The sequence below is a fragment of the Micromesistius poutassou genome (assembly GCF_964030765.1).
Source record: "Micromesistius poutassou genome assembly, contig: SCAFFOLD_959, whole genome shotgun sequence".
Classification (NCBI taxonomy): Eukaryota; Metazoa; Chordata; class Actinopteri; order Gadiformes; family Gadidae; genus Micromesistius; species Micromesistius poutassou.
Window position 1 is genome coordinate 1 of NW_028177318.1, and position 16,260 is coordinate 16,260.

General features: G+C 49.6%; 1 protein-coding gene across 1 annotated transcript; it reads right to left on the minus strand.

Annotated features, from left to right (window-relative positions):
* Window positions 1–536: 536 nt before the first annotated feature.
* On the minus strand, window positions 537–8,622 carry ca8 (carbonic anhydrase VIII; the record flags this gene model as incomplete). Its single annotated transcript, XM_084491103.1, is given in 9 exon segments — window positions 537–717; window positions 2,602–2,714; window positions 3,678–3,726; window positions 3,854–3,916; window positions 5,094–5,189; window positions 5,967–6,091; window positions 6,575–6,727; window positions 6,730–6,765; window positions 8,550–8,622. Coding segments are annotated over 9 exon segments (843 nt in total). The 3' UTR covers window positions 537–582.
* Between the last annotated feature and the right edge of the window lie 7,638 nt (window positions 8,623–16,260).

Consider the following 16,260-nt stretch of genomic DNA (forward strand, 5'->3'; position numbering starts at 1 on the left):
GAGAGAGAGAGAGAGAGAGAGAGAGAGAGAGAGAAGGAGAGAGAGAGAGAGAGGGAGGAGAGGGAGAGAGAGAGGGAGAGAGAGGAGAGAGAGGGAGAGAGGGAGAGAGAGAGAGAGAGAGAGAGAGAGAGAGAGGGAGAGAGAGAGAGAGACAGAGAGAGAGAGAGAGAGACAGAGAGACAGAGAGAGAGAGAGAGAGAGACTTTAGTTCTCTCCGTTGTTTCAGACGCTGGCCTAAGGTCACTCCTCTCTCCTTCCCTCCGTCCTCCCTTCCTTCCTTCCTTGAGGAGGGGGCGTGTCTCCTCCTGTGTATCCTAGCTCCCAGATTAGCTCCTGAAGTGGGTTAGCGTGGCGGGGCTCTGGAGATACGCTCATTATTCTGCACGCCGCCCCAGGGGATTGTGGGTAGCATGAGGTCTGGGCCTGAGTGGGACGCTTGTATTTTGAGAAGGTCTCTGGAGGCTGGAGAACCAACACGTGGCCTACAGTGGTGTGTCATATCCTTACTAACCCTGCAGGACGTTATAAATACGCACCGTTTGTTGTGGGGGTGAGGGGGGGGGGGGGGGGGGAGGGGGGGGGTCACTGGAAGGCGGCCCGGACCACCCGGTCGCTGAGCGGCTGTGTGGGCCGGAAGTTGTCTCCCAGCATGCCGTCGTTCCCCTCCTGCAGCTCCGCCCCCTTGACATGTGACCTCAGACGGCGGAACTCCTCGATCTGGAGGGGAGGTAGATAACATTATCTATAGCTGTAAACTACCCTACATAACATTATCTACAGCTGTAAACTACCCTACATAACATTATCTACAGCTGTAAACTACCCTACATAACATTATCTACAGCTGTAAACTACCCTACATAACATTATCTACAGCTGTAAACTACCCTACATAACATTATCTACAGCTGTAAACTACCCTACATAACATTATCTATAGCTGTAAACTACCTCACATAACATTATCTATAGCTGTAAACTACCCTACATAACATTATCTATAGCTGTAAACTACCTCATAACATTATCTATAGCTGTAAACTACCTCACATAACATTATCTATAGCTGTAAACTACCTCACATAACATTATCTATAGCTGTAAACTACCCTACATAACATTATCTATAGCTGTAAACTACCTCACAACATTATCTACAGCTGTAAACTACCTCACATAACATTATCTATAGCTGTAAACTACCTCACATAACATTATCTATAGCTGTAAACTACCCTACATAACATTATCTATAGCTGTAAACTACCCTACATAACATTATCTATAGCTGTAAACTACCTCACATAACATTATCTATAGCTGTAAACTACCCTACATAACATTAGCTATAGCTGTAAACTACCTCACATAACATTATCTATAGCTGTAAACTACCCTACATAACATTATCTATAGCTGTAAACTACCTCACATAACATTATCTATAGCTGTAAACTACCCTACATAACATTATCTATAGCTGTAAACTACCTCACATAACATTATCTATAGCTGTAAACTACCTCACATAACATTATCTATAGCTGTAAACTACCCTACATAACATTATCTATAGCTGTAAACTACCCTACATAACATTATCTATAGCTGTAAACTACCCTACATAACATTATCTATAGCTGTAAACTACCTCACAACATTATCTATAGTTGTAAACTACCCTACATAACATTATCTATAGCTGTAAACTACCTCACAACATTATCTACAGCTGTAAACTACCTCACATAACATTAGCTATAGCTGTAAACTACCTCATAACATTATCTATAGCTGTAAACTACCCTACATAACATTATCTATAGCTGTAAACTACCTCACATAACATTATCTATAGCTGTAAACTACCTCACATAACATTATCTATAGCTGTAAACTACCTCACATAACATTATCTATAGCTGTAAACTACCTCATAACATTATCTATAGCTGTAAACTACCCTACATAACATCTATAGCTGTAAACTACCTCACATAACATTATCTATAGCTGTATACTACCTCACAACATTATCTATAGCTGTAAACTACCTCACATAACATTATCTATAGCTGTAAACTACCTCATAACATTATCTATAGCTGTAAACTACCCTACATAACATTATCTATAGCTGTAAACTACCTCACATAACATTATCTACAGCTGTAAACTACCTCACATAACATTATCTACAGCTGTAAACTACCTCACATAACATTATCTATAGCTGTAAACTACCTCACAACATTATCTATAGCTGTAAACTACCTCACATAACATTATCTACAGCTGTAAACTACCTCACATATCATTATCTACAGCTGTAAACTACCTCACATAACATTATCTACAGCTGTAAACTACCTCACATAACATTATCTACAGCTGTAAACTACCCTACATAACATTATCTACAGCTGTAAACTACCCTACATAACATTATCTATAGCTGTAAACTACCCTACATAACATTATCTACAGTTGTAAACCACATCTCTTTCGAGAGACCCCTGACAACAGAAATGACGCACTATACCTTCACGTAGCCCTATGGGCCACATGCACCTAGCGGCCCCATAATGGCTCAAAGCTCACCTGTATCTGTGAGATGGTGAGCGGGTAGCGGTACAGGATCCAGGTGACATTCTCACTGCAGGGGGGCGTGGTGAGAGAGCCCTGGTACACCCAGTAGTCCCTCAGCAGGGGGTCTGAGTGGCAGACCACACAGCTTAGAGGAGGACGTGGTACCACGCTATACCTCAGCAAGAGGCCTCTCACACTATGATGTCACCATTACTAAACCTACCCTCCCCCATTACCTCCACTAACTACCTCCCACTGACTCACTACTACCCTCCCCTTTACCTCTACTCACCTCCCCCCCCATTACCTCCACTAACTACCCTCCCCCCATTACCTCCACTAACTACCCTCCCCCATTTACCTCACTAACTACCCTCCCCCACCATTACCTCACTTACTACCCTCCCACCATTACCTTCACTAACACCCCTCCCCCATCATTACCTCACTAACTACTCTCCCCCATTACCTCCACTAACTACCCTCCCCCCATTACCTCCACTAAACTACCCTCCCCCATTACCTCCACTAACTACCCTCCCCCCATTACCTCCACTAACTACCCTCCCCATTACCTCACTAACTACCCTCCCCACCATTACCTCACTTACTGCCCTCCCACCATTACCTTCACTTACTACCCTCTCCAACCATTACCTCACTTTACTACCCTCCCCCCATTACCTCCACGTAACTACCCTCCCACCATTACCTTCACTAACTACCCTCCCCCATTACCTCACTAACTACCCTCCCCCCATTACCTCCACTAACTACCCTCCCCCATTACCTCACTAACTACCCTCCCCCACCATTACCTCACTTACTACCCTCCCACCATTACCTTCACTAACTACCCTCCCCCACCATTACCTCACTTACTACCCTCCCACCATTACCTTCACTAACTACCCTCCCCCACCATTACCTCACTTACTACCCTCCCCCCATTCCCTCCACTAACTACCCTCCCCCACCATTATCTCACTAACTACCCTCCCCATTACCTCACTAACTACCCTCCCCCACCATTACCTCACTACATTACCTTTCTATAATATAGTATATTGTGTGAGTGGCAGTCTCACCTGGGAGCAGAGAGTTGGGGTTGAAGCAGGGGATGATCTTGGACTTTCCCTGGAGCAAACACAGAGGATGTTAGTCCCAGGGCCTCAGGAGGTACCCTGGTGCCCCACCACAGGGGGTACCCTGGTTCCCTACCATAGGGGTCCCCTCCCCCTGTCCCCTGTTCCTGGGGGCTCACCTTGTACTGCAGGTCCTGCAGAACCTCCGTGATGGCCTTGAGGCCCAGGTGCTCCTTACCGATCTGTCAACACAACAAGGAAGACATGAAGCGGACATGAAGCCTAACCGGTAGGACCCGGTAGGACCCGGTAGGACCCGTAGGACCCGTAGGTCCCGCTCCGCTCCGAGCCGCTCTGGGGATCCCCGTTGCTGACGCCACATCCTCACAGGAAGCAGAGACCACAGAGCAGCCCGACAACAGGAAGTGCAGGCGGGCCGGGTGGAGCCGGGCGTCTGGAGTTGACTGGACCTCGTCTCCACCTCCACCCGGACCCCACCTCCACCCGGACCCCACCTCCACCCGGACCGCAGCTCCACCCGGACCGCACCTCCACCCGGACCCCACCTCCACCCGGACCCCAGCTCCACCCGGACCCCATCTCCACCCGGACCCCACCTCCACCCGGACCGCAGCTCCACCCGGACCCCACCTCCACCCGGACCCCACCTCCACCTGCCCTCCATCACCGAGGGGGGGGCTATAGTGCTGTTAGCGCTGGGGGCTAGTGGCTATAGTGTTGTTAGCGCTGGGGGCTATTGGCTATAGTGTTGTTAGCGCTGGGGGCTAGTGGCTATAGTGTTGTTAGCGCTGGGGGCTAGTGGCTATAGTGTTGTTAGCGCTGGGGGCTAGTGGCTATAGTGTTGTTAGCGCTGGGGGCTATTGGCTATAGTGCTGTTAGCGCTGGGGGCTATTGGCTATAGTGCTGTTAGCGCTGGGGGCTAGTGGCTATAGTGTTGTTAGCGCTGGGGGCTATTGGCTATAGTGTTGTTAGCGCTGGGGGCTAGTGGCTATAGTGTTGTTAGCGCTGGGGGCTAGTGGCTATAGTGTTGTTAGCGCTGGGGGCTAGTGGCTATAGTGTTGTTAGCGCTGGGGGCTATTGGCTATAGTGCTGTTAGCGCTGGGGGCTATTGGCTATAGTGTTGTTAGCGCTGGGGGCTATTGGCTATAGTGCTGTTAGCGCTGGGGGCTATTGGCTATAGTGTTGTTAGCGCTGGGGGCTATTGGCTATAGTGTTGTTAGCGCTGGGGGCTATTGGCTATAGTGTTGTTAGCGCTGGGGGCTAGTGGCTATAGTGTTGTTAGCGCTGGGGGCTAGTGGCTATAGTGTTGTTAGCGCTGGGGGCTAGTGGCTATAGTGTTGTTAGCGCTGGGGGCTAGTGGCTATAGTGTTGTTAGCGCTGGGGGCTAGCTGGCGGTACCTGTACAAACAGAGCGATGATGAGGACTCCGTTGTTCTTGCCCAGAGCCTCCTCCACGCTGCTGTACAGCGTGCTGTTCCAGTGGAGGAGGTGGAGCTACAGGACAGAGGGGGGGAGACGGGGGGGAGGGGGGGGGAGACGGGGGGGGGAGACGGGGGGGACAGGGGGAGACGGGGGGGGGGGAGACGGGGGGGAGACGGGGGGAGACGGGGGGGAGACAGGGGGAGACGGGGGGGGGGAGACGGGGGGGGGAGACAGGGGGGAGACGGGGGGGGTGTGTCAGCAGGTGTGCTGAACAGCAGAACTCTCTGTCCTATCAGAAGGAGTATCAGCTGTGAGGGACTGAGTGGGGGGGTTTCCCAGCATGCAGCAGGGTGCTGGGAATCAACACAGACGGGATCTGTGTGTCCGCCTACAGCCTGAATATCAATAATGAGGACTGATCACTCTCTGATCACTCTCTGATCACTCTGTGATCACTCTGTAATCACTCTGTGGGGGGGGGGGGTGTAGGTGTGTGTAGGTGTGTGTAGGTGTGTGGGGGTGTGTGTAGGTGTGTGTAGGTGTGTGTAGGTGTGTAGGTGTGTGTAGGTGTGTAGGTGTGTGTAGGTGTGTGTGGGAGTGTAGGTGTGTAGGTGTGTGTAGGTGTGTGTAGGTGTGTGTAGGTGTGTAGGTGTGTGTGTAGGTGTGTGTAGGTGTGTGTGTGTATGTAGGTGTGTATGTAGGTGTGTGTGTGTGTGTGTGTGTGTGTGTGTGTGTGTGTATGTAGGTGTGTGTGTGTGTGTGTGTGTGTGTGTGTGTGTGTGTGTGTGTGTGTGTGTGTGTGTGTGTGTGTGTGTAGGTGTGTGTGTGTGTGTGTGTGTGTGTGTGTACCTCCATGGGGAAGGCCTTGAAGTTGACGGTGTGCTCGGAGCCCCTCTGGTTCTCCTTGCCCCAGTGGAAGCGGACCTCGTGCAGCTCGTACTCCTGGTCACTGGGCAGAGGGCCCCCCGTCACCACTGGCAACGGGCCCAAGGGCATTGTGGGAGACGGACAGCGCAGCGTTAAGGGCTGAGCACACAGAGACGCTCCCTTACCTTAACCCTTACCTTAACACCCTGCTGTGTGATCGGCCCTCAGGACAAACTGAGGACCAACCGCTACACCGGAGTCACCTGACCACTGGGTCACCTGACCACCGGGTCACCTGACCACTGGGTCACCTGACCACTGGGTCACCTGACCACTGGAGTCACCTGACCACCGGGTCACCTGACCACTGGAGTCACCTGACCACTGGGTCACCTGGAGTCACCTGACCACTGGGTCACCTGACCACTGGAGTCACCTGACCACCGGGTCACCTGACCACTGGAGTCACCTGGAGTCACCTGACCACTGGAGTCACCTGACCACTGGAGTCACCTGACCACTGGAGTCACCTGACCACTGGAGTCACCTGACCACTGGAGTCACCTGGAGTCACCTGACCACTGGGTCACCTGACTTTGACTTGAGCAGGATGCGGGAGGTGTGTCCGTCGTTGATGACCTCACAGTCGCGACAGACCAGGTAGTTGGAGGAGAGCGGGCGGTCCAGGAGGGCGGGGTCGTAGCGCGCCTCGCGGGAGTTCAGGTTGATGGGCGACTGGTACTCCCGTTGGCTGCTGGGAAATGTAGTCCCCACTCTACCCCTGGAGACAGAGGACACCTCACTACCTCTGACATTAACACGCACGCACTCTGAGTGTGTGTGTGTGTGTGTGTGTGTGTGTGTGTGTGTGTGTGTGTGTGTGTGTGTGTGTGTGTGTGTGTGTGTGTGTGTGTGTGTCTCTTGGTAATTATGTTTAGAAAAGTTATTAACCCAGTTCAACTAAAGCTGCCTCCCTTATTCATCTCCTCACTCTCCCACTTCACGAGAGGCAGAAAGGGATGGGAGAGAGAGAGAGACAGAGAGAGAGAGAGACAGAGAGAGAGAGAGAGAGGGAGAGAGAGAAAGAGAGACAGAGAGACAGAGAGAGAGAGACAGAGAGAGAGGGAGAGAGACAGAGAGAGAGAGAACGCCAGCCTTGATGTGCCTTAGAACATCAAACTTAACCCTAACCTTAACCTTAACCTTAGTCATCAACCCTCAGAGAGAGAGAGAGACAGAGAGAGAGAGAAAGAGAGAGAGAGAGAGACAGAGAGAGAGAGAGAGAGAGAGAGAGAGAGAGAGAGAGAGAGAGAGACAGAGAGAGAGAGAGAGAGAGAGAGAAGTACATTCTCATGATGTTCTGTGACTGCATCCCTTGACTACCAAGTCCTGAAGGCTGTGTGTGTGTGTGTGTGTGTGTGTGTGTGTGTGTGTGTGTGTGTGTGTGTGTGTGCGTGCGTGCGTGCGTGCGTGCGTGCGTGCATGTGTGTGTGTCGCAGTTAAAACATGCTGCACTTTTCTTGTTACAATGAACTGTTTTCTGTCTCTGGCTAAAAGAGACAGAGCTCTAGGATAGAGAAACACTAATCTATATCTCTATAGAGATAGAGGTGTGTATATATATTATATATATATATACAGCATATATATGTGTGTGTGTGTGTGTGTGTGTGTGTGTGTGTGTGTGTGTGATATACACATATATAAACACATATATAGAGCCCTACTACTAAATACATATAGGTATATGTATACTTCTAGTATTACATATACAGTGTATATACACAGAGAGTGACAGTACTACTACAGTACTACTACAGTACTACTACAGTACTACTACAGTACTACTACAGTAGATACTTACAGGAGGTCCAGTCCGCGTGTTCCAGCAGCAGCATAAGGTACAGACGTTAATGGAGACTTAACCCTAACCTTAACCTTATCCTTAACCTTAGCCTTAACCCTAAGGTAACATTAGCCTTAGAGCATCACTAACTCTCAAACTGCTTCTAAACCATATGGACCTCCTGCGCATGGTTAGGTTTGTATTGGTTAAGGTGGTTAAGCTGGTTAAGGTGGTTAAGGTGGTTAAGGTGGTTAAGGTGGTTAAGGTGGTTAAGCTGGTTAAGGTGGTTAAGGTGGTTAAGCTGGTTAAGGGCTACATTAGGGTGTCATACATTAGTGATACACTGATCATTAAAGCGTTACACTGGGAGGATGCGCTGGACCAGCAGTCTGTCTACTGGGGGACCAGCAGCCTGTCTACTGGGGGACCAGCAGTCTGTCTACTGGGGGACCAGCAGTCTGTCTACTGGGGGACCAGCCGAGCCCCGCCGCCCCCCGGCCCGTCCGGACACTAAACCGAACGCCCCTTCACCTGCCGCGGCCCCCCCCCCCCCGCGTCCCGACGCTTCAATTAAACAGAGAACCGGACTGGAATCCGAATCACTTCGCTTTTACACTCAGATTAATTCGTGTTCGAGTTAATAGTTTTAGAAAAGACGCTTCTGATCAAAAGTAACTCCGCAGACGAGCGGCGGCTTCCAGCGGCAGAGCGGCGCTCACCTTCCTCGTAGCCCCAGTCCAGCTCGTCCTTCCCGGCGGAGTTGTCCGGCTCTTCGCTCGTCATGTCGGCCATCCCTGGTCCTCTCAACCGCTGCTGCCTCACAGTACGCTGCCCTCGATAAAGTTATCTCTCCTCTCTCTCTCTCTCTCTCTCTCTCTCTCTCTCTCTCTCTCTCTCTCTCTCTCTGTGTCTCTCTCTCTTTCTTTCTATCTCACTCTCTCGCTACCTCTCTGTCCTTCTTACTTTCTGCTCTCCTCTCTCTCTCTCTCTCTCTTTCACTCCCTCTGTGACTGTGTGTGTGTCTGTGTGTGTGTGTGTGTGTCTCTCTGTGTGTGTGTGTGTGTGTGTGTGTGTGTGTGTGTGTGTGTGTGTGTGTGTGTGTGTGTGTGTGTGTGTGTGTGTACACACTACACAGTGTCTCTCCCCCTGCGGGCGTGCTTCTGTTGATCTCTCAGCCGGTTTACCCGCACCCTGCTGATCAACACTCACTATACTGCACTATACTGTACTATACTATACTATACTGTACTATACTATACTATACCTTATACTGTACTATACTATACTATACTATACTATACCTTATACTGTACTATACTATACTGTACTATACTATACTATACCTTATACTGTACTATACTGTACTATACTATACTATACTATACCTTATACTGTACTATACTATACTGTACTGTACCTTATACTGTACTATACTATACTATACCTTATACTATACTGCACTATACTGTACCTTATACTATACTATACTGTACCTTATACTATACTATACTATACTATACCTTATACTGTACTGTACTATACTATACTATACTGTACTATACTATACCTTATACTGTACTGTACTATACCTTATACTATACCTTATACTATACTGTACTATACATTATACTATACTGTACTATACTATACCTTATACTATACTGTACTATACTGTACTATACTATACTGTACTAATCTATACTATACCTTATACTATACTGTACTATACTATACTATACCTTATACTATACTGTACTGTACTATACCTTATACTATACTATATTGTACTATACTATATTATACCTTATACTATACTATTTTGTACTATACTATACTATATTATACCTTATACTATACTGTACTATACTATACCTTATACTATACTGTACTGTACTATACCTTATACTATACTATATTGTACTATACTATATTATACCTTATACTATACTGTACTATACTATACCTTATACTATACTATACCATACTATATCTTATACTATACTACACCTTTTACTATACTATACCTTATACTATACTATACATTATACTATACTATACCTGATATACACACTCACTATACTATACTATACTATACTATACTATACTATACCTGCTATATAGACCCACTGTTCTGCTATCGACCTCTGTGTGTGTCTCTCTGTATATCTTCCTGTTTGTTGCTTTTATCCAAAGCGACTTACAATAAGTACATTTGTCATAAGAAGTGAAACAATATATCGCCATCGGTACAGTAAAGACGTTCATAGAACCAAGTGCAAGTACTAACAATCGCCAGGCTGACCCCATTCCCCGTACACAGCAGTGATAGCTAGCTACTGCAGATGCTACACAATTAAGTACAATGAATGAATACAACGTGCATTAAGTGCGTTCATTAAGTGCCAGGACGTACAACAAACAATAGTGCAACAGACAGATAAGGGACTGAATGTCTATGTAGAGTCCAGGTGAACTCTGAACAGGTGGGTTTTGAGTCGTTTGTGGAAGCTGGTGAGCGACTCTGCGGTCCTGACGTCAGCAGGGAGCTCGTTCCACCACTGTGGTCCCAAGATAGAGAAGAGTTGTGATTTAGCGACCTTTGGTTGCTTTTGTTGTGAAATGCAACCATTTCACAACAAAAGCAAATTGACAACGATGAACAATGAACCAGTGAATCTTGTGAGGAAATGGCTCTGTCTACATAACCACCCGGGACATTCCCTTTCAGCCGAGGGAGGCCTTGGAGTCCCGGACACTGAATGGCTCTACACCTCCTCCAGGTCGTCTGCTCAACACGCTCAATAATGACCACCCCACGGTTAGGGGGCTGGCACGCCAATCATTGTTTGTACACCTACAACGGCGCCAGATACCCCTCGCTTCCCAGAATGAACCCCAGTTCCTCGGGTTAAAACTGAAGCAAAATGGAAAACTCAACATCAAGGCTGCCGGATTGGGAGTGCGCTCCGACTGGACCTCAACGATCTCTGCCCCGACGGAGCCCCTGACTGACAGCATCATCACCGACCCCCACATTTCCACTGTAGCGATCCTGAAGGACGAGAACTCAGCCCAACATCTACAGATCAAACACGCTGGAGCCTGTCTTCTCCAGCGCAGACTAACGCACAGCGCTGGTCAAGACTAACATTGTAAGGGAAGTTAGCTGCACTGCCTTACGCAGATCATTCTGTTTCACATTCTGTAATAACGAATTATTCCATTTCAGGGAACATCTTAATCTTTATGGTTAAAGCGTGACTGCAATGTCTTCCAACAAAATGCAGCACAGTGCTGTTAAAATAACTTGGTTCCATCACAATGTACCTGATAATGATTATTTTAAAAACATGGCAAACACTCCAGACATTGTCATTGTAAATGAGACTCTGAAAACTGTAGTCATTATTGAGGTGGGCTGTTGCTTTGATTTGTATATGGACACCTGTTACTACACTAGGCTACTGAAACACCAGCCACTGGTGAGTCATATAGGCCAACTAGGTTACCAATGTCAACTCATATCATTCATCTTTGGAAGCTTAGGCCTATTCACAAAATGTGGTTAGAGGACTGCGGTTGGGGGATTACTAAAGAAGGAAGCCAAAAGATTGGCAAAATCTTGCTCTGTATCAGCCACCATAGGTAGCATGAGAATCTGGAGGTAAAGATGTTCGGTGTTTAATCACTTAATTAATCATGAAGCCATTGCAGAGGCTTGTAGCTTGATGAACCATTAGTCATTATTAACTGTGACCATGAGTCACATTATCAGTATTTCTGCCCAAAATGTTTGGATCTTTTTCCCCTCTTTGTAAATGTGGATCCAAATAAAAGCATTTAAGTGTGTGTGTGTGTGTGTGTGTAGGTGATATTGTGTTAACGTGTGTGTGTGTGTGTGTGTGTGTGTGTGTGACTTGTCCCCATGGGGGCGGAGCCAGCCTCAGGCCTGCTGGAGAAAGGACTCATTAATTAGCCTACATTCTTAATCAGGAAAACGACCTGGTTCAGACAGACCGACAGACAGACCCAGTACTGTCACCCCTCTACAGAGCTCAGCTCTACTGTCACCCCTCTACAGAGCTCAGCTCTACTGTCACCCCTCTACAGAGGTCAGCTCTACTGTCACCCCTCTACAGAGGTCAGCTCTACTGTCACCCCTCTACAGAGCTCAGCTCTACTGTCACCCCTCTACAGAGGTCAGCTCTACTGTCACCCCTCTACAGAGCTCAGCTCTACTGTCACCCCTCTCTCCCTGATCCTGCACCTTAATGCTGTTAACACCAAAAGCGTCTTTGCCTTGACTTTGTTTGGTTTATTCTTTGGCTTCAACAAACCTTTATGGACACTCTAGGGCAGCAGGTCTCATAGAGAGAGAGCCTTTTATTTAGCTTACTGTCAACTATATAATAGTCCTCTATAGTCAACTATATTACATTTCTCTCTATAGTCAATTTATAGTTATGTTGTATTGCTGTGGAATAGAAGTTTTGTGATTGGCTGCCATCTAGTGGCGCCTTTATGCAATAACAGGTTTTCTCAGAAAGCTGTATCATTATTTAAACAACATCCAGCACACACCACCACATCGAGGTTCTGCTCTGGCCTCAGTTCCTGTTGACGGGCCAACAGAACGACGATACGAACTTCATGAACAGTGTTCCTCTGCTCTGGATCTTAACATGGACCCTAAAGGTTCTGCAGAGTGTAGAGGGACACGCCCACAGGGGACAGCCAACGGGCCTAACCCATACATGAAAACATAGCGTGAGGCCACGCCCCTGAGGCTGAGGCCACGCCCCTGAGGCTGAGCGGAGGACGAGGGCGCGAGGCCGGCAGCCTGCGTGGCGGGGGGCGTGGCCTGCTGACGTCACTGTGACGTAGCGCCGAGGACGTCGTCTGTTTATTGTTCCTCCGACCAGAGAGAAAACAGCTAGCCGCCGCCGCCGCCGCCGCCACCACCACCACCACCACAGCTCCGCCCGAGACACGACAGGTATCCCCCGGTATCCCCCCCGGTATCCCCCGGTATCTCCACACGGTGCAGGGCGCCTCTGACGGCACGCAGCGAGAGACTCTCCTCCCGGGGCCATGGCGTACGCGTATCTCTTCAAGTACATCATCATCGGAGACACGGGTAAGACGTGGCTAAGACCAGCGAGCCCGGGGGCTAGCGGGAGGCTAGCGGGATGCTAGCGGGCAGGCTAGCGGTGAGGCTAACAGTTTCGGCCCCGGTGCTGTAACGGGCGGGCTAGCCCGACGGTGACAGGTCAGCCCCGATGCTAACGGGCAGGCTAGCCCGATGCTGTCAGATTAGCCCCCCGTGCTGCTAGCAGGTTCGGCTAGCCCGGTGCTAACGCGCTAGCCGCGTCTCATTTCCGCAGTGTTGGACGGTCCGGTGACGTGGTGCGGCCGAGCGCCCAGAGGTGCTGCTGACAGCTGCTCCTCTCCGCTCCGCGTAACGCACCCCCCCCCCCCCTAACCCCCCCTAACCCCTCCTAACCCCAGCTCACCTGGGCCTCATCGACACCGATCAACACTATCGATCCGCTGCTGCGCATCGACGTGGAGAAATCTGAGCGGGGCCTTCAGTCGGTTAGCGCCAGGGAGGGGAGCTAGCGGAGTGCTAACAGGGTGTGTGTGTAGGTGTGTGTGTGTGTGTGTGTGTGTGTGTGTGTGTGTGTGTGTGTGTGTGTGTGTGTGTGTGTGTGTAAGTGTGTAGGTGATGTTGTGTTAACGTGTGTGTGTGTGTGTGTGTGTGTGTGTGTGTGTGTGTGTGTGTGTGTGTGTGTGTGTGTAGGTGATGTTGTGTTAACGTGTGTGTGTGGGGGTGATGTGTTAACGTGAGTGTGTGTGTGTGTAGGTGATGTTGTGTTAACGTGTGTGTGTGTGTGTGTGTGTGTAGGTGATGTGTTAACGTGTGTGTAGGTGATGTGTTAACGTGTGTGTGTAGGTGATGTTGTGTTAACGTGTGTGTGTAGGTGATGTTGTGTTAACGTGTGTGTGTAGGTGATGTTGTGTTAACGTGTGTGTGTGTGTGTGTGTGTGTATGTGATGTTGTGTTAACGTGTGTGTGTGTGTAGGTGATGTTGTATTAACGTGTGTGTGTAGGTGATGTTGTGTTAACGTGTGTGTGTAGGTGATGTTGTGTTAACGTGTGTGTGTGTGTGTGTGTGTGGGGCTGGATCATCTGTCAGCAAGGCTGTGACCCCTCGGGGCCCCCGGCCCCTCTCCTCCTCCTCCTCCTCTCCTCCTCCTCCTCCTCCTCCTCTCCTCTGGTAGAAGAGGTTTCCAGTGGTAATGTGGACAGGTGTCTGATCCTCCTCCTCCTCCAGGGCTCCTCCTTTCCTTGGGTACAGAGGCTGGCTGTGGGGGTACAGAGGCTGGCTGTGGGGGTACAGAGGCTGGCTGTGGGGGTACAGAGGCTGGCTGTGGGGGTACAGAGGCTGGCTGTGGGGGTACAGAGGCTGGCTGTGGGGGTACAGAGGCTGGCTGTGGGGGTACAGAGGCTGGCTGTGGGGGTACAGAGGCTGGCTGTGGGGGTACAGAGGCTGGCTGTGGGTACAGAGGCTGGCTGTGGGGGTACAGAGGCTGGCTGTGGGGGTACAGAGGCTGGCCGTGGGGGTACAGAGGCTGGCTGTGGGGGTACAGAGGCTGGCCGTGGGGGTACAGAGGCTGGCTGTGGGGGTACAGAGGCTGGCTGTGGGGGTACAGAGGCTGGCTGTGGGTACAGAGGCTGGCTGTGGGGGTACAGAGGCTGGCTGTGGGGGTACAGAGGCTGGCTGTGGGGGTACAGAGGCTGGCCGTGGGGGTACAGAGGCTGGCCGCGGGGGTACAGAGGCTGGCCGTGGGGGTACAGAGGCTGGCTGTGGGGGTACAGAGGCTGGCTGTGGGGGTACAGAGGCTGGCTGTGGGGGTACAGAGGCTGGCTGTGGGGGTACAGAGGCTGGCTGTGGGGGTACAGAGGCTGGCTGTGGGTACAGAGGCTGGCTGTGGGGGTACAGAGGCTGGCTGTGGGGGTACAGAGGCTGGCTGTGGGTACAGAGGCTGGCTGTGGGGGTACAGAGGCTGGCTGTGGGGGTACAGAGGCTGGCTGTGGGGGTACAGAGGCTGGCTGTGGGGGTACAGAGGCTGGCCGTGGGGGTACAGAGGCTGGCTGTGGGGGTACAGAGGCTGGCTGTGGGGGTACAGAGGCTGGCCGTGGGGGTACAGAGGCTGGCTGTGGGGGTACAGAGGCTGGCTGTGGGGGTACAGAGGCTGGCCGTGGGGGTACAGAGGCTGGCTGTGGGGGTACAGAGGCTGGCTGTGGGGGTACAGAGGCTGGCTGTGGGTACAGTGGACCTCACAGTAGAGCCCCCAGTAGACGATACCTCTGAGTTCAGTTTGCCTGTCGTTATAAAGATGGTTATCAAGATATCGATGTGATGACAATAGTATTGCTGTAAAATAGTATTGTTATGACAATAGTGTTCCAAAGGTAATATAATTATGAGGAGAGGGGGGTGACTATAGTGTTGCTGAGCTGTTGTTATGGAGGTATAATTGTACATTGTTGTGACGAAGACAGCATAGTATCTTCTTTATTAATGTTGTTTTGTTATGACGATAGATTAGGCCTGGGCCATATGGCTGAAAGACATATCACCATGTAACTTGATCATATTGATCGATATCGTTAACTATTGATCATTGTAATGACCTAAAAAGACTAGGAGTTACCACGCTGGATTTAAACACTTAACACGACCTTCCACTGTTCTTCATTGATCAATACTCCAACGTCGACACAACAATGAAAAACACTCAAATATTGTAAATAAGTACAGAACCGTGTTTGTGTAACAAACAGCTGCTAGATTCGGTGGTCCGGTCTCTTATCGATATATAGTGAACATGTTTTATATTGATACTGATCAAAAGTCTATCATGATATGATAATTTATAGTTTTATTGGCCAGGCCTACGATAGCTGTGATGACTCTAGCGTTGTTGAGGACAGTATTGCTGAGGCATTAAGCTTGAGGTGCTGTTTATGTCTGTGGGCCTGCTGTCATATCGTCACCTCTTCCTAGAAACTGAGTCCTGCACAACTGGGGGGTTGATGTCAGTGTCACAACACCCAGGGTGTGTGTGACGACATCTTTCTGATGTGCTGAGATCCAAAACTACAGTAAACATAGTTTACACACACACACACACACACACACACACACACACACACACACACACACACACACACACACACACACACACACACACACACACACACACACACACACACACACACACACACACACACACACGTGTTTGAGGTAGAGCAGACACTGTGGTTGTTAATGGCTCCATGCTGTGTCAATAAGTCCTAGTATGCATAAGCTAGGACTGGACCAGTCCTCCTCTAGGGGTTCTGTAAACACTCGTACGACTTGT